This window comes from Hemiscyllium ocellatum, chromosome 20 (assembly GCF_020745735.1).
Source record: "Hemiscyllium ocellatum isolate sHemOce1 chromosome 20, sHemOce1.pat.X.cur, whole genome shotgun sequence".
In the NCBI taxonomy this organism is placed as follows: Eukaryota; Metazoa; Chordata; class Chondrichthyes; order Orectolobiformes; family Hemiscylliidae; genus Hemiscyllium; species Hemiscyllium ocellatum.
The window spans coordinates 50,496,797-50,514,659 of record NC_083420.1 but is presented as its reverse complement, the minus strand read 5'-3'; the positions used below and the strand labels follow the sequence as shown (position 1 = coordinate 50,514,659).

The window sequence follows — 17,863 nt, the reverse complement described above, 5'->3', positions numbered from 1 at the left end:
ATCCTTTACAATGAGCATGCGTGCATCAGGGTAGTAATCTAGGAGGTAAATCTGGCATGTGCAAAAGAAAAATGAAAACGATACTGTGCATTTAATTGAACAGGCTGCACATAGTAAAAAAACAACATTGATAATTATACAGTACATATGATGTAAATAAAATCAATCCTAGTGACTGATTGCAGCACCATCTCTGAGTGTAATTGGCAAGAGTTAGTCAAACATCTCAAGTTTGCCTGCAAATAGTGATGTCACTGTCTGCATGCCATGAGAAAAGGTCCTCATTCCTGACTGGAGTCTCCTCATACTGCAGTCAGGGCTTGAAATGTCCCGGTTTATATGTTTCAGTTTTGCACACCTCATTTGTAGAATTTACTAACTGAGCCACTTGGGGAAGCTGCGATCGCTGTTTTGAGAATTGTTAAATGTAAGACAAGCAGAAATGTCAGTCTGAGGGTTGCAATGTTCATGTGGTAGACCAGGGACTTCACTGTCACTTCTAAAAGGGAAGGGAGTGGGTATAGAAATCACCCATTAGTTGCAACATAGTGCTGTTCATGTTGAAGAAACAGTTTCCAATTCGATAATTGCGTGACTGTCCCTGGCCTCGACTCATCTGTTGCTGAAATCCTCATCCGTTCCTTCATTATCTCCGGACAATTGCATTCCTGGTTGACCTCCCATGTTTCACTCTCCTTGAAATTGTTAATCACATTTTTGTTGCTGGTTATTAATATGTCCAGTCCTGTTCCCCAGTGCTGCAGTTGAGCAACATCTTGATGTTAACATTCTAAGCATTGTTGCCCTGTAACCTTGCCCCTCCCAATCTCCGCAATCTCCTTCAACCCCACAATCCTCCGAGATATCTGTACTCCTCTAATTATGGCCTCTTCAGCATTTTCGGATTTAATTATTCCACTGTTGGTAGCTGTTCCATTAGTTGCCAAGGCTTTAAGCGCTAGAATCCCTCCCTAAATCTCTCCTCATCTCTCATTTTCCTTCTTTAATATCACCATCAAACTGATCTCTTTAACCAAGCTTTTGTGTGTCTACCATAAAGGCTTATTACAGCTTTGTGTCAGGTTGTGCTCTACATCACACCCGTAAAGCAGTCTTTGAAAGTTTTATTCCATTTATGGTGCTCCAAATTGTTGTTACAGCAGTGAAGGAGGTAGGAGAAAATTTAAAATACTTGAACAAACCAGTGGCTTGCTTGGTCACTTCAATAGGATATGACCATTATAGTGTAAATTCTATCAAGTACCAAATGAGTCCAGTCTAAGGCCGTGCTTTTAATGGGACAATACAGCATTCCTAACAATTCAAAGGGTGTTTAATTTTTGGGGGGAAGGTGTGTGATTGCCTGTACCTCAGGTCATATGAAGAAGAGCTGCAAGTTGTCCCAATGCACTGATACTGGAATGCACCCTGTGCTGTGATGGGGTTTCCAAGTTAGTTTCCCATTAAACATTGAACCTGGGATTGAGAGCGACAATGTTTTAGGAGACGGCCAGTCTGTGAGTGAAACATTTTGTACTGTTGATTTTAACACTGTTTTTTTGTATCTGAGTTCTTGTAGTGAAGCAATGACCTTCGACTTTTCCAGAACGTTGTGTGCATAGCAATTCTTTTTTACTTTTGAGGGGAAAGCCTGTTTTCCTACATTACTGACTTTGTAAGAGCTTGCTCGTCTCAGCCATTGACACTGACCTGTCATCCATAATCCGATATTTGTCACCCAGGGTAAATTGCCTACTGCAGGGAAACCTGTTCAGTAAAGGTTCAGAAATCAGAAAACCATTTATATAACACCTCAGGACATCCTCAACAATTTCATAACCGAAAAATACTTTTGAAATTTTGTAACTGATGTAATATAAAAGGGAAAAAGCAGCAATTTGTACAAGAGATGGAAAGTCCTACAAACGCCAACATTATAATAGTTCCGATAAAGGTCACTGGACCTGAAATGTTAACTCTGCTTTCCACAGATGCTGTCGGACCTGCTGAGTTTCTCCAGCAACTTCTATGTTTGTGACACGATATTGGTTGAATGAAAAATACCAATCTGTATATCAAGAGAAACCCCCCCCCCGTTCTAATAATGCTGTAGGCTGATGGTTTACAATCCCATTTGGAAGATAATGTCTCGCACAGCAGAGTACTCCCTGTACTGCTTAGTTTTTGTACACAAGTCCTTGAGCAGAGCTCTAACCAACTTCTGACTCCAAAGCTAGGGCACGACCACTGACTCAAGGCCTCTACTTGTGTGTGGCCTATCTATATCAGATGGCTCGTTGTACATTTTATTTTTCAGCTGATCAGCAAGGACTTAGCTGGTTGATGCTTTCCATACATTCAATGTATTCTGTATGTTACAGTAACGTGCTATAATAGGAGAAGTTTAGATTCTGACTACATTGTGCTTCAGCGTGTAGTTTTGCTGTTGATGGCTGTGGGCTCTAATTTGTCCGTTGCAAGAGGGTTGCAGTTTTCACTGGAAAAAGGACAGAATTGCAGAGGCTCTTTAAAAGATCCCAGAATCCAACCGAATAAGGATGGCAATTTGTGACTCACTCCCATTACCCATAAGGCAGTGCTTCTAAATTCTGTGTAATCAAAATTAGCTGAGAAAGAAGACACTTCTTTTGCACCCATTAATGAAGGGGAAGAAAAATTTGAAGATTTAAAAATACAGCTTTTTTGCAGGTTGTTTGCCGTGTACTATCTTTTCTTTTTCATTTCCCTATTAAAATGGACTGCAGTCCCCCTTGATGTTTAAATATATGCATAATCCATGAATACAGCATCTGATGTGACGGGTTTCTCAGAACTTGCACTGGTGATTAGAATATTTGGGACAGACCTTGATCTCTCTGGCATTGTAACTGTGTCATCACCCCCAGACATATCCTTGTCATGAACACTTTCAAGTCACAGTCTAGCACACACTGTGAAGTCGGTGTTGGATTTAAGGACAGTGATGGGAACTGGCACTGTTTTTAAGTCCAGCCTCATTTCAATCCATTAGCTCAGACGGTGGTTTTGAAAAGACATTGTAAAGGTGGCAGGTTTAATGCTGCAATAATGTATGGTAAGAGTAAATGTTATGCTGCTTGCTTTTGTTGTGTTTTGAATTGAATTGAGTGTAAGCAGGGCGATTTTGTTTTTTTATTTATTGTAGAGTGGATGATACTGTGGACAATAAAATAGCAGATCCTGACTGTACTGTCTCTCACCCCCTTCCCCTCCCTCTCCCCACATCAGGTGATGCCTACCCCGGTGGCTCAACTCCTTTTCTTGGGGGTTTCGTCGCCAGTGGCCTAGGGACCTCGACTGCACCTCATGGAACCCCTGCTCCTTTGCCCTCTGACCCTTCCTTCCGTGGACCCAACCCCACAAATATCCAGATGGCACAGCTCTGGGTCGCGCACCCTCCTGAAGGTAATAAAACAAACCGATCATTCTCCACACGCTCGCTGCTTGGGTTTTTACAGGGCAAGGCTGGGTCTGCTGGCAGCTAGGATCAGCAACAGGCTCAGGGATCAGCCGTTGCATGTGTTGCAAAGTTACCGTTTTGTTGGAATGAAGTAGGAAAGCAGTAATATCACAGAAACTTGGATGTAAATTCTCCCACTCAGTTCATCTGGAAGCAGTTGTTGCCTGACAAGCCACGGCTGTTTGTAACTCTGTTTACTCAGTCACTCACAATAGTCTACTGTTCTCCAATCGCTTGGTAAATAAAGTGATGTTGTTGGTTCAGCAATCCTGGTGGGACAGGGAGGTGTGTGTGTGTGTGTGTGTGTGTGTTCACTTCCTCTGCGGTCCTGCACAGTGAATTGTGATAGGTGAAAACAATGACTGCAGATGCTGGAAACCAGATTCTGGATTAGTGGTGCTGGAAGAGCACTGCAGTTCAGGCAGCATCCGAGGAGCAGTAAAATCAACGTTTCGGGCAAAAGCCCGTCATCGGGAATAAAGGCAGAGAGCCTGAAGGGTGGAGAGGTAAGCTCGAGGAGGGTGGGGGTGGGGAGAAAGTAGCACAGAGCACAATAGGTGAGTGGGGGATGGGATGAAGGTGATAGGTCAGGGGGAGGGAGGGTCCTATCCACTCCACCCTCCGCCTCTCCCCCCCCGACCTATCACCTTCATCCCCTCCCCCACTCACCTATTGTACTCTATGCTACTTTCTCTCCACACCACCCTCCTCTCATTTACCTCTCCACCCTTTAGGCTCTCTGCCTTTATTCCTGATGAAGGGCGTTTGCCTGAAACGTCGATTTTACTCCTCCTCGGATGCTGCCTGAACTGCTGTGCTCTTCCAGCACCACTAATCCAGAGTGAATTGTGATGTTTCTACTTCTCTCAAGTGTAACTGTGTTCAATCTCTGTGATTATATCCTGACCTTCTTTCTATTGCTGTTAAAAGGAGAGACCCTAGAAGTGGGGATCTGTCTCCTTCGAGCAGAGAAGGTTAAGGGGTGACTTAACCGAAGCGTTCAAAAGTATGGAAGGTTTTGGGAATTGCATTTAATGCCTTAGGGGAAAATGTTGGAGTGTGGGGGGAAGAGATGATTTGATTATATTGTGGCAACTTTTGTTTTGACCTGAGGTGGACTGTATGAAGAGGTGGTTGCCCAGTCTCTGAACCCAATGGGTTCACCCTCAATCCTGAGCGAAGAAGGTTGGCAAAGAAGATTGAGTGGTCCGTTTCAAAAATGAATTGGATGATGACCAGAAACGGTTTTGGGGAGTGAGGGGGGTGGGGGGAAATGGTGCGGTGCGGTGCAAGGGTGGGGGTGGGTAATGGAGAGCTGTGGAGTAAGGTGAAGGGTGTGGAACAAATTAGATGGTGCCTTCAAAGAGTCAACAAAAGTGGGCTGGGCACAATGGTTTTATTCAGCAATGTGCAATTGCCTGAGAAGACAGAGCAGTAGGAAGAGGCTGCATCTGAGAACCTGGTCAGGATTAGAATCCAAACCTTGTTAAAAGAAGGAGTAATAGTTTTTTTCCAAACCGAACTAAGGAAATCCTTTCCCATCTCGAAATCTGAATTGTGTGCACAGTTCTACCATTCTGGACATCCATGGAAATGGAGACTGGTTGAAAATGGAACTAAGTCAGCATCATCTTTACCTCAGTTTGGCCGCTTTTCTCAATATTACCATCATTGCCATTTTAAAGGGACTTGTTACTCAGCTAGCCGACAGGACATCTGAGCAATGACTTGTCATCTCATGTTGCCTTTCCCATTATCAAGCATTGGCAGCCACCTGAGGTTTCCTGGAATTCAAGATTAATCTGGTTACTGTATGAGTAACAAAGGAGAAAAAACATAGGGACATTTAAAAGAAAGAGGTTTAATTTAATAATTTCCTTTGGACACAGTGGTTTATCAGTTCAAATATTGGCGACAATTCTGACTGGGTGGGGTGACTGGAGGGGAGACATCAGGTGAGCACACCTCCAGGAATGCTTTCGGCCAGACCTGGTGAACTTGTTATTACTGTCGATGACACAGCAAAGATCCACCAATCCGCTCTGATCGCACTTCCCAGGCAGGATTGTTATAAATATGCAATTACACCTGTAAGCCAAACCTACCATTGTAATGTCGAGGAGGAAGCTGCTAATTTAAGTAGTGATTTGCTCTGCATGATGTAACCTATGCACATCACTGCATGCATATTTTCTAAAAATTATCACTTTTTTGGAAGACTTTTTAATATGGTGTACATGCAGTGATTGGTAAAAGTCTCTGGAAAGTCTGCTGGCTGTGATCTCTATAAAGTCCTGTTGCAGCAATTGGCACAACATATTTCCATAATTTCATTGTTGCATTGTGCCAGTGCACTAGATTAGATTAGATTACTTACAGTGTGGAAACAGGCCCTTCGGCCCAACAAGTCCACACCGACCCGCCGAAGCGCAACCCACCCATACCCCTACATTTACCCCTTACCTAACACTACAGGCAATTTAGCATGGCCAATTCACCTGATCTGCACATCTTTGGACTGTGGGAGGAAACCGGAGCACCCAGAGGAAACCCACGCAGACACGGGGAGAATGTGCAAACTCCACACAGTCAGTCACCTGAGTCGGGAATTGAACCCGGGTCTCTGGTTCTGTGAGGCAGCAGTGCTAACCACTGTGCCACTGTGCCGCCCTGGTTTTTATCTATCTCCTTGACCAAGCTGTTAACCAGCCTGTGCCAACATTGCCTTCTCCTTGGGTTCGGCATGGATTTCCAAGTGAAGAGACCCCCGACATTTTTGTATATTAGGGCACTGCAGAAATGCAACTTGTTGTAGTAACAGGAATTTTGGTTGAGAGAGAAAGAGAGATGTTCAGAAACGACAAGTCAGTTCATCCAAGTATTCTGCTGGTCAACGCAATTTGGACATTCCGTCTGGAGCAGATCAGTAGCAACAAAACTCAACCCCAGTGGCAAAGTGAAGCTTTTTCCCGCAGGTCAGTTCCTTTAGTTTGCTGCTGAATCATTTAGACCCTCAGTCCGTCTGAATGCTCCCAAAAATGTCAGTCTTTCCCTGCTTGAAAACCGTTTTTTCTGCTTTTTATGCCTACTTCAGTTCCAGCAATTGGACCAGCACTGAGATAAGTGTCAGCAGGAGAACAGATCTATGTGGATGCACATCCAGTATAATAAATCAGATTCACAGTTCAGTTTAAATAAAAGGAAAAACAGTAAATCAAAACCGTACTGTTATTGTTCACCATATATCCTGACAGTCACAGAAGGCTTCAAGTATCTATCGAGCTCAGACTGCTGCCACCTCTCGATGCCTGTGGACAATGTCACTGAAGAGAGAAGGCCCATCAGAAATCTCTCTACCTGCTACCAAAGATCAGGAACAAAGCTTTTGAATTTGGGACTGTATTCACATTCAAGTCCAGTGGCTCTTGCCTTCAATCTTAAAAGCCCACCTTTTGATATCCTTCTCGTTGGCAAATGCCTTGAATTTGGAACATATTGCCATAGAAATCTTTGCACACAACAGTGCCAAAGGTACCTTAGTGGCGGAGGGAGTCGTTGTTTAACCAAGTGGATGGGGTACCAATCAAACTCTCAGGCAGACTGAAGGCCTAAATGATTCAGCAGCAAACTAAAGGAACTGACCTGAGGGAAAAAGTTTCACTTTGCTTCTGGGGTTGAGTTTCATTGTAATTGATCTGCTCCAGACGCAATGACTGAATGGTGTTGAGGGTCATTGGATCTGGACCTGTCCAGGAAGACAAAGCAATCCCATCACACTCTAGATTTGTCAGTCAGAGGCGTAGAGACTGGAGAGTCAGGAGATTTTCACTGTGTGGAAATTCCAACTTCTGATCTTGCCAAATAATAGGCACAGACAACATGATTCTTCCACTGGTTGGGAATGGAATCCTCGGGATTCTAATCACTAATAAATCCACTAGAGCATCCAGCAGAAACGTCTTCATCTGGAGAGTGGAATTTGCCGTACACGGAGTAACTGAGGGAAATAGCATAGTACACTTCAGAGGAAGCTAGATAATTTCACAAAGGTCAAAGAACATGGCGATACAGTGAGACAAGAGAGATGAGAGGAAGTTCACAAACCCCAGCATTGACCTGTTGGGCTAACTTTCCTGTTTTTGTGAAAGTTGTTGTTTAAATCACTGCACAGGTACAAAAGGTCACCCCCACGCGCCTTTCCCCCCCACCACCACCATTGAACACCCTCGATAAAGCAGCGTTCCTACCTTTCCATACCCCATAGTGCACAGACTGAATCTGCATAGCTTTGGGAGTGAGCTCTCTCTTTGTGGCCAAGGCTGAGTTTAAGTGCCATTGGATCACTTATTTTTACAAAAAAATGTATGAACGTGAGTCCAGTGTGTCAGCCAATCCAGTCTGTGACGGAACAGGGCAGGAAAGAGGTGAGATGAGTCACTGAAGGGTTAATTAAGCCATTTTTAATAACTGCAAAGGTCTTGTTTTTACAGCATTAGATCCATGTCCTCAAGCCAAGCCCGGTCTTTCCCTGTTTGTTGAGTTTACTTTACCATAAAACCTAGGTGTGGTTGGCAGACAGTGAATCAGACTTAACTCAGGCCAACCTTTCTGTTGTTCAGCAGTGACTCATGCACTTATTGTAACGAATCCCATTTCTCTGTTCAAATACAAGCCATCCATCTGTGAATTAACCCCTTCCAGCGTGCACTGCTGAGTGCAGGATTCCACTTGAATTGCTGTGTTCATTGCTCCACCAGTCTTGTTGCATTTAAGTACTGAGCAGGAATGCTGGATCCTCATGGTTTATGATCTTGTTAGTGTTACCACAACACATGCTGATTTTTTGGTGGATTACTATTAATAACACTATAAAACAAATTATGGTTTATACCAGTGATTTTAACTTTAGTAGGTGGTTGCTTAATTATACTTTTAGGTAATTAGACCTCCATTGATTCTGAAACTCTGATTCTGTCTTCTGAAGAGAGAGTATTTGAAAGGAACAGGGTTACTGAACCTGAGCAGGTCTGCTGAGGGACTGGTGTCAGGCTGTAACTCAGAATTTCTGGGGTTGTACTCGATTACACAATCAGATGATGTAGTATATTCGGAAAACAGAGCTCTTTGACTAGTTTCCGGTGAGTCACCATGAGCCCAGTTACCGCGGTGCGTACATTTGCCTTTTGGCTATCTGGGGTCTGTTTTATAGGGCACCAGAGGCAGGATGGTGCCAAATGAACAAACCTAAAAACAGAGCTTGCATATGTGCTTTTCATTAGCTTGGCAGTCTCCCTTTACATTGGCTGAAACTCAGCTAAGCACACCAAGTGCGGCTCACTCAATCTGATACTAATATATTCCTGAGAACATATTAAAGACTGCCTGTTGCATTTTATAGTGGAAACTATCTGAGGAACGCAGTAGTGCTCTGGCAGTAGACCTGAATTTTATTTAATGACTTAGTGCAAAACTATGATGCAAAGCTATAAGGATACTCGCTTCTTTTCCATTGCACAGCTCATTTCCCAGAGATGCTGACTCATCCTGGAGAATGTTTTCATCAAGAGCTTCCCTTATCCAATAGCTCTTTCACGTTGGCAACAGAGACCTCAGCTGTGTACCTGTGGTAACAGTCTAGCTATGCCTGATTCGGTCATTGCCTGACCTTCAGAGTGTTGTTCCAACAGGAATCAATGGGCAGTTATCAAGAAACCACATCCTCTGTGAGACACGCATCCTCCTTTTCCAGCGTCATTCCGACCATGTCGCCCGCATCATGTCACCTCTCAAAATTGCACGGGACTTCCCTCACTTAGTCCCACCCTTCTCTCCCATGTCTTCACCAATTCCATGCTCAACCACTCCAACCTTGCATCAGCTGGCCTTTCATTCATAAAGTTCGATTCATCCAAATGCCTGCTCCTCACTTCATAACATTTCACAAAATCCCCTTCACCCATCACGCTCAATGCTCTTTACATTGGCTCTTAGCCCACAGCAACAACTTGAACACTTACAGGGGTACAGGTTCCAATCCCTCCACAGCCTTTTTCTCTCTTACCACCGGCCATACAAACCTCTGAGAGCTCCAGATTCTGGTACGTCACCCACTGCTCTCTCTGCATCCATTCAGCATCTTTTGCTACCCCAGGATGTCCTAAAATACTTCACAGCCAATGACATGATCTTCCAAACCTGAAACCTCTACTCCCTAGAAGGACAAGGGCAGAGGATACATGGGAATGTCACCAAGTGCGTATTCTTTGCCACCCATGGGTTTGGAACTAAAGCACCATCCCTTCACTTCTTCTTGATCATCCTATTGGAAGTCTCCCCTGCACAGCGATGTGGGTGTACCTGTACCCAAAGGACTGTGGAGGTTCGTGAAGACAGCTCCCACCACCTCTTCTAGGACAATTAGGGATGGGCAATAAATACTGGCGAGTGATGCCCACTGCCCACGAACAAATAAAAGCAAAGCTGTAGGATGTGCAGCGACCATTGAGCACAGTGAAGATCTACAGGTAACCATGAAATAATTGCAACATCATCTCTTTTCAGGGATGTTGGTGGAGAGGTAAATGTTACTGTCAATGTCTGGGAGAATTCTCCTACTTTTCTTTACAGAATGTAACAGGATGCTTTATACCAACCCAACAGAACCTTGATTTGAAGGCTCATCAGAAAGTGGTGCCTCCAGTGGTGCCTTACCTTCCAACTGTGTGTCAACCCAGTTTGTGTGTGTCTCTCTATACTGGACTTAAAATGCAAAAGCTTGTGCCTCAGAATTGAGTTGCTGATCCGTGGCCGATGGCTGATTGGTCAAATGCTTCTGTTTCCCATTTAGCAGGAACTTGATTTGTTGCTGTTTTTCTTACCTCCTTTTATTTACAGCTCTGTGAAGCAACATGAGGTGGAGGAGAGACAGACTCCAACGTAGAGAATATTCCCAAGAGGGGTTTGTTCTGGTTCACAGTGGGTATTGTGCATTGAGAAGTGGGGGTCTAGATCAGAGTGGTGCTGGAAAAGCACAACAGGTAAGGCAGCATCCGAGGAGCAGGAAAATCGACATTTCGGGCAAAAGCCCTTCATCAGGAATAGAGACAGGGTGCCTGCAGAGTGGGGAGATAAATGAAAGCATTCCTGATGAAGGGCTTTTGCCTGAAACATCAATTTTCCTGCTTCTCGGATGCTGCCTGACCTGCTGTGCTTTTCCAGCACACTCTAATCTAGACTCTGGTTTCCAGCATCTGCAGTCATTGTCTTTACCATTGTGCGTTGGGAATGCTGGTGTTAATGATCCACGAGATATCAAGGCTGAGGGGGCTGCAGAAAGCCAGCTATGCTTTTTTGAGAAAGTTGCTGATGACGTTCATTGTAAATTGACTCCTCTGCTGATCCAGTGCCTTCAGTTACTGCACTGACTTATAACAACATAGAAGCAGCCTTTTATCAACACTTTTTGCTGGCATCCTTTAAATGTTCCACACTCAGTTGCCAGTGTAATGGGGACAGTATGGGGAGTGGACAATCAGCACTTTTGTGTTATAAGCAGGACAGAGTGTGACGAGGTCATAACGACTGCATGTCTTGTTTATCTTGCAAGACCAGGCAGAACCCCAGGGGAAGGTGAACCTGCTGCTGCTGAATGGGTTCATTTTATATTGATGAGTGCCAGTCATGGTGAAAACAGTGGGCATCTCCCTCCCGCATCAAATCACAACCACCTTATATCAACAACACAGGACTGAGGCAAATTCCACCTTCTCCTGCCCTACCCCTCCCTGTAACACTGCACCAATATTTCAGCCTTTTATCTTGACAGCCAAGAATCTTCAAAAGGGTCTCATGTTGCAGAAGTGACATTCGATCTCTCAGGCCTCTTCTCCCCCCAGTCAAAATGTCACACTAACCTTACAGAGTTTTTTTGAAGAGGTGACAAAGAAGATAGATGAAGGCAGATAGTGGACGTTGTCTATATGGACTTCAGCAAGGTGTTCGACAAGGTTCCACATGGTTGACTAATTAGTAATGTTAGATCACATGGAATCCAGAGGAATACAAAATTGGCTTGATGGTAGGAGATAGAGGGTGGCGATGGAGGGTTGTTTTTCAGACTGAAGGCCTGTGACCAGTAGTGTTCCACAGGGATCAGTACTGGGTCCACTGCTTTTCATCATTTATACAAATGATCTGGATGTGAATGGAGGAGGTCCAGTTGGTAAGTTTGCAGGTGATGCCGAAATTGTAGTGGATAATGAGGAAGGTCATCTCAGAGTACAACAGGACCGTGATCAGGTGGGCCACTGGGGTGTGGAGTGGCAAATGGAGTTTAATTTAGATAAATGTGAGCTGTTGCACTTTGGTAAGACAAATCGGCGCAGGTCTAATCCACTTAATGGTACAGCTCTGTGCCATGTTGCTGAACAAAGAGACCTAGGGGTGCAGGTGCATTGTTCCTTGTAAGTGGAGTCACAGATAGACAGGCTAGTGAAGAAGGCATTTGACACACTTGCATTCATTGGCCAGTGCATTGATTGTAGGAGTTGAGATGTCATGCTGGGGCTGTACAGGACATTGACGAGGCTATGTTTAGAATACTACATTCAGTTCAGGTCTCCCTGCTGTAGGAAAGATGCTGTTAAACTTGAAAGCTTTCGGAAAAGACTTACAAAGATGTTACTGGAATTGGAGGGTTTGACCGATAGGGAGAGGCTGAATAGACTGGGGCTTTTTTTCCTGGAACATCAAACCTTATAGACATTTATAAAAGCATGAAGGGCATGGACAGGATAAATAGACAAGGTATGGGAGTCCAAAATGAGAGGGCATAGCTTTAAGAGAAGAGGGGGAAGATTTAAAAGGGGTCTGAGGGGCAACTTTTTCATGCAGAGACTGGTTCATGCATGGAACGAGCTGCGAAAGGAAGTGGTGGTGGCTGGTATAGTTACAACATTTAAAAGGCATCTGAGTGGGTACATGAATCAGAAGTGTTTAGAGGGATATGGGTAACGTGCTGGCAAATGGGAATCGATTTATTTAGGATATCTAGTTAGTATGGATGAGTTGTACCAAAGGGTCTGTTTCTGTGTTGTACAACTCTGTGACTGATCCTAACTTCCACATTGATTCCATATTCCCTAACACTAATATACAGCGATTGAAAAATCCCAGCTTTGAAATACTCAGTTAATTCCTCCCCCATCCCCTGGAATGTGGGGAAGAGAATTCCAGGTTTTGTGATTTTTTTTTGTTTGTAGAGAAGTGCTTTCTGGCATCAAATGTTGAATAGCCTAATTCCCATTTTAAAAACGTGTTCCCTTTTTCTCTGTACTTTCACGAATAATTTCCTTCGTCTACCCCGAAAAATCCTTTTAATTTGATTCCTCAGTGTGATCCTGAAAAAGAATTCCAATGAAGCTGCTGATTGAAATAGTTTTAAACGTTTATAGTTACATTGTTGGGGTAATTATCAGTGGCTCCTGCACTTGCCTCTTTCCAATGAATTTTTTTAAGCTAATGACATTCAACATTATAGGTTTGTACCTAGTCAATGTCTGAGGTAAAACAAAATCACTGTTTTCACCTTTTGAACATGGTATTTTCAATGAGAGGTGGATTCCAGAATAAGTAAAGTTGACTTCAGAGTCACAATTTTCTCAGAGCATCAACCTCTGAAAGAGTGCCCCCTATTGCTGAGATAGCAGCACTGCTGTTTGCAATCAATAAATGGCAGCTGCTTCATCCTCAAGGCCCCAGCATGACAGTCCATTGCTGAAAATTGCTTGGAACAACCAGGAGGCTGTGTTAATGATGGTTGACAAACTTAAAATGTGCGTGAGGTTAAAACATGGTGCCATAAACAACGAAGCGCCCTCCTCATGGGGAGTGATTTCAGGTTTATGTTGAGAGGCAGCAGTTCTTATTTCCCTTCCCTACCCCTGTACTGTCTGGCCTCCAGGATGAGACAGCCTGAGGGCAGAAAAGGAGAGGGTGTTAACAAGGTGCTTTGAGGGAACACATAGCCTGCCCTTCTTGGACGTTTCAAGGCTTGGCAACCCGCATTAAAGTTTCAATTGAACCTTTAATCCACTCTGAGTTGGGGAGAGGTTGTTTCACGGATGACACGCTAAACACAAAGGTTGACATAAATAAACTTCCTCCTAAGGTAAACACTGGGAGAAGGAAATTGGGTTTTAATCCTGAATTTAAAATCACCCCTTTGGGACCAAAATAATTGTTCTCCAGCTCAGCAAAGCAGATAACCGGAGGACAAATCTGAGGCGAGCTGAATTTATAATCAGTGCAGTCTTTGATTCTTTGGGAAATCAGGCAAGTTGGAACCCTGCTTTAACCCCTTCCCAGCAGAACATTGTTGTCTATGATCTTTGACCCTTTCCCACCAATGGCAGCCAAAACTGGAAACAGTGGCCCTGCATAAATACAGCAGGGTTTCAATAAAATTCAAGCATCTATTTCCGATTGAAACAAATGGGTGAGAAAGTAAATCCAGTTTTCAACAAAAGAATTGCAGGTGCTTCCTATTTTTATTATTTGTTTCCATTGAAATGAAATTCCCAGCAAGTAACTGAGCAAGAGTTTTAACAATTGTTTTACAAATAATACTAATGCCATTACTGACAGTTTAAACATAACTGTGTTTCTTGAAAAAAATTGGAGTTACTTTTGAAAAGTATGATCATGCAAATATTGAAAGGACAGGGGGATAAAATTACAGCTATGTACTTCAGGTTTGGTTGAGAGCTGTGCACGTTATCGGATTCCCGACTGGATATCCATTGGTATGTGACATGTGACCCTGTCACCTCTAGATTGTGGAGTGGGAAATCATCTACTATTAGTTTACCCAGCCATTCCTGCTGGAAAGGATTATTATTAGGGCCATATGTGGCTCCCATCTTTACCTCTTGCTTTGCAAACCCACAGGTGACAGGGTATAAGCCTGAGAGGAGGGAACACGTTGCTCCCACAGAGAACTTTTATTCATCGTTAGAACCGAACACTGAATCCAATTAGACAGAGCGAACGTAATTTATTTTCTTTAGATTTTTCTCCAACTCAATCGGATTAAAATGTCACAGATTCTCTTGTGGTCTCCATTGCGTTATAGTATCTTGTTCAAACAGTAGCCCAGGCGATTGTGTGAAACTAAAAATAACCAATTATTCTGATCATGTGATTGGCAATTTTTTTTTAGTAAAGGAAGCAGTTCATTATAGTATGAAATAATAGGGGCAGCTTTTATTAGACTCTCAGCTCTGGATTTTTTTTTGTAAAGCAAGTACTGTTTTGACAAGGTTTTTATCGCAGTTTCTCTGCTGCGGATTCCCTGCCCTTATTTTTTTCCCATTGATTCTCCCTTGAGTTCCCAAGAGAGCTGAAGGGCTACTTTGAAGTTCCATGCAGTGGGACTGGTGGAATAGCAGCCTGTGGACTGACGCAGTCTCCATCCTGGTGTTGTGCCTTCAGACCAGAATGGTTACCAGGGATGAGGAACTCCAGTTAGGCAGCAAGACAAGAGAAGATGGAATTGTACTGCTCAGGGCAGGGAAAGGGAGATTCAGGTGGGCAAGATGAGGCATGGCTTTGTTAATACAAGTAACGAGAACGGCTCGTTCCACTGGTGTTGGTAACCTGCTGAGTTAAATACTCGATAAAAGCACCAGAGAAAGATGAGAATTTCTTTATATTTTCTCAGCAAGTCATTCCGATCTGTAACATGTTGTCTGATGCTGGCCAGTTCAAAAGTGAATCGAATGACTGATTGATTGCTTGTGTACAGCTACCTGGAGTTTGCAACAGAAAAAAAGACCATTCAGTCCATTTGCTTTGTGCTGGCTCACCTCTCATCAACACCATCAGCATGCCATCGCATACCTTTCTCCCTGACTGGCTCATTCATCTTCTCCTTAAATGCTATTCGCTTCAACCACTCCCTGTGCTAGCACATGCACTGAGAAGCCAGGGAGATGGAGAAAGTGTATGGGCAATGGGATTAATTTGTGAAGCTCAGGCACAGGCAAGACAGGCTGAGTGGTCTCTTGCTGCGCCCTGTGTTTCTAAGAGATGGCTGTGTTCCACCCCGAAAAGAAACAACTGCTGGTGAGATTGTGCAGCAGGAGATGAGTGCAGCCTCATTTGATACATGAGCAAAAAGAAATTGGTAGGAACAGATGACACACTGGTCAACGCCTGTATTTGCGAAGCACTCTCCCAGATGATCAGGCCTCTGTAAATTAGTATTTAATTGGGGGAGCTTTAAAATCATTAGTAGAACTGCAGACCCTGTAGTTGCCTTCCTGTGCTGCTGATTTGTGTGACAGGGTATAGCACAATGTGAAACATCTGGCACACTATGATTTACAATCTGCACTTGGGGAATCAAGCTAATGTCGAGAGAGAAATGGATTTTCTTTTCCGGGGAAGTTTTATGTGACCACTGGCTGCTACATCATCTCCTTTCGCAGAATATTCAGGCACATGCTAATTTGTAAGGAGATTTCCGTTATTAACAGAAGAGTGAATAAGACTACCCTGAGTGGTTGTGAGGGATATCTTGGTAAGCAGATGTGACATGTCTGATGCCTGTTACAACTTTGCCATACAGAGAACCTCGCATTTGCCTAGGGGGCTGGATTGCAGTTACACAAGCGAAAAAGACCCTCACAGAGCAGAGCACTTATAGGAAGAAGTGTGGGGGGGGTGGTGCTTTTAATTTGGTGTGTGTGCATGATGTTAGACCCACATGGTCCCGAAGGAATCTCAAGTCAAACTTGCTGTATGTTTCCACATTTGTTTTTGTACTTAAAGGACAAGCCTGCGCTCATCTTGGAGCCTCAGCTTGTCGGACTTCTGTTGCAGCTCGGGGGATGGAAAGTGCAGTGTGTGGAAAGATATTGTGGTTTTGAGTGTGTAGCTGACAGAGAAGAGCTTTTAAGGGGGTAGCAGGGTGCAGGACTTAACTAGTGCATGATGTATACAATCCTGTCACGTTCGCTGGAAAGTGCACCATCCTTTTAGGAGTGGGATAGCTGACTATACCCCATTCCTGATGAAGGGCTTTTGCCTGGATTGTCAATTCTCCTGCTCCTCTGATGCTGCCTGACCAGCTGTGTTTTTCCAGCACCACACTCTTGATTCTAATCTCCAGCATCTGCAGTCCTCACATTCGCCTAACTTTACTTCTGCTGTCCTTTCATTTGTCCATGGATTGATTGTTCACTTATTTGTTGACCGGAAAATGTGTTTAAGTGATGCAGATCATGACATCCTACTCACTGTAAACTCAACTGCTGTTTCATTTGTTCTGAATATTGAACAAAGATATTTAAAGCTCAGCAAAGGAGGCCATTGACCCATTGTGTCGGTGATTTGAAAGAGCTGTCCATACTCTCGGAACATCGAGCCACACATTTTTCATTTCCAAATACACATCCGATACCTCTTTGCAAGTTCTGTGGGAGGTTGCTTATAGCACCTTCTAGTTTGTTAAAAAAAATTGCCTCCTCATCTTCCTCTGCCCCTTTTGTCAGTTCTTTTAAACCGGTGAACCTCTGAGGACCCATCCTTCTGTCAGTATAAGACATTTCTTCCTATTTACCCTGACCAAAGCCCCTTGTAATTTTGAACCCCTCCATTAAATCTCCATTGAATTGTCTCTGTCCTAAGGGAAGAAAAACAGCTCAGAGAAAAATGGCTTCTTCACCGTATCACCCGCATGGCCCTTCATGTCTGGTGCTGCCCTTGTAAACCTCCCCCTTCCCTCTCCAAGCTCTAGACATCATTCCTAAAGTGTGATGCCCAGAATCAGATGCAGTACTTTTGGTTGAGACCTAACCATTAAGGTTTATAAAGTTCTGAAACCTCTTCAGAAACATCTGTTTCTCCGAACCAAAACCCCTGAGGCTCCCTACATCATCCTGCTCCAAGTTGGCTGGATTCGGCTGTCAGTCTAGTTTGGCAGGTGGAAGCCTTCGAGTGAGCACTGGCAAGCTCCTGTCGAGTGTGGAGTTATTAATGAGCGTGGTGAAGCTGGCTGTTGCTTAACCTGTCACTCTGAAGATTTCATCCTTGAAAGGCAAAAGAAGGTCAGCGAAAACCCATCTCACTTCAGTCCTTGTTTATGAGTAAGTGGTGGATCTTGGTGAACTGACAAGGTAGATTTTTCAATGGCACTGATGGGTCTCTGTTGAGCATAGGAACAGGAGTAGGCCACTCAGCCCCTCAGAGCCTGTACCACCATTCGCTGAGATCATGGCTGATCTGTGGTCTAACTCCATACTCTGGCCTTTGGAATACCTTTGCTTAACAGAAATATATCTATTCTCAGATTTAGAATAAACA

General features: G+C 43.9%; 1 protein-coding gene across 8 annotated transcripts in view; it reads left to right on the top strand.

The window, feature by feature from the left end:
• tnrc18 (trinucleotide repeat containing 18) overlaps positions 1-17,863 on the top strand; it is a 186,757-nt gene that overhangs the window by 60,027 nt on the left and 108,867 nt on the right. For 7 of the 8 annotated variants that reach the window (XM_060840845.1, XM_060840848.1, XM_060840850.1 and 4 more), the window contains exon 3: positions 3,268-3,444. The exons of the other annotated variant lie outside the window; for it this stretch is intronic. In XM_060840845.1, coding sequence (XP_060696828.1) covers positions 3,268-3,444 — 177 coding nt within the window. The remainder of the gene's footprint in view (positions 1-3,267; positions 3,445-17,863) is intronic. 8 annotated transcript variants of the gene reach the window in all.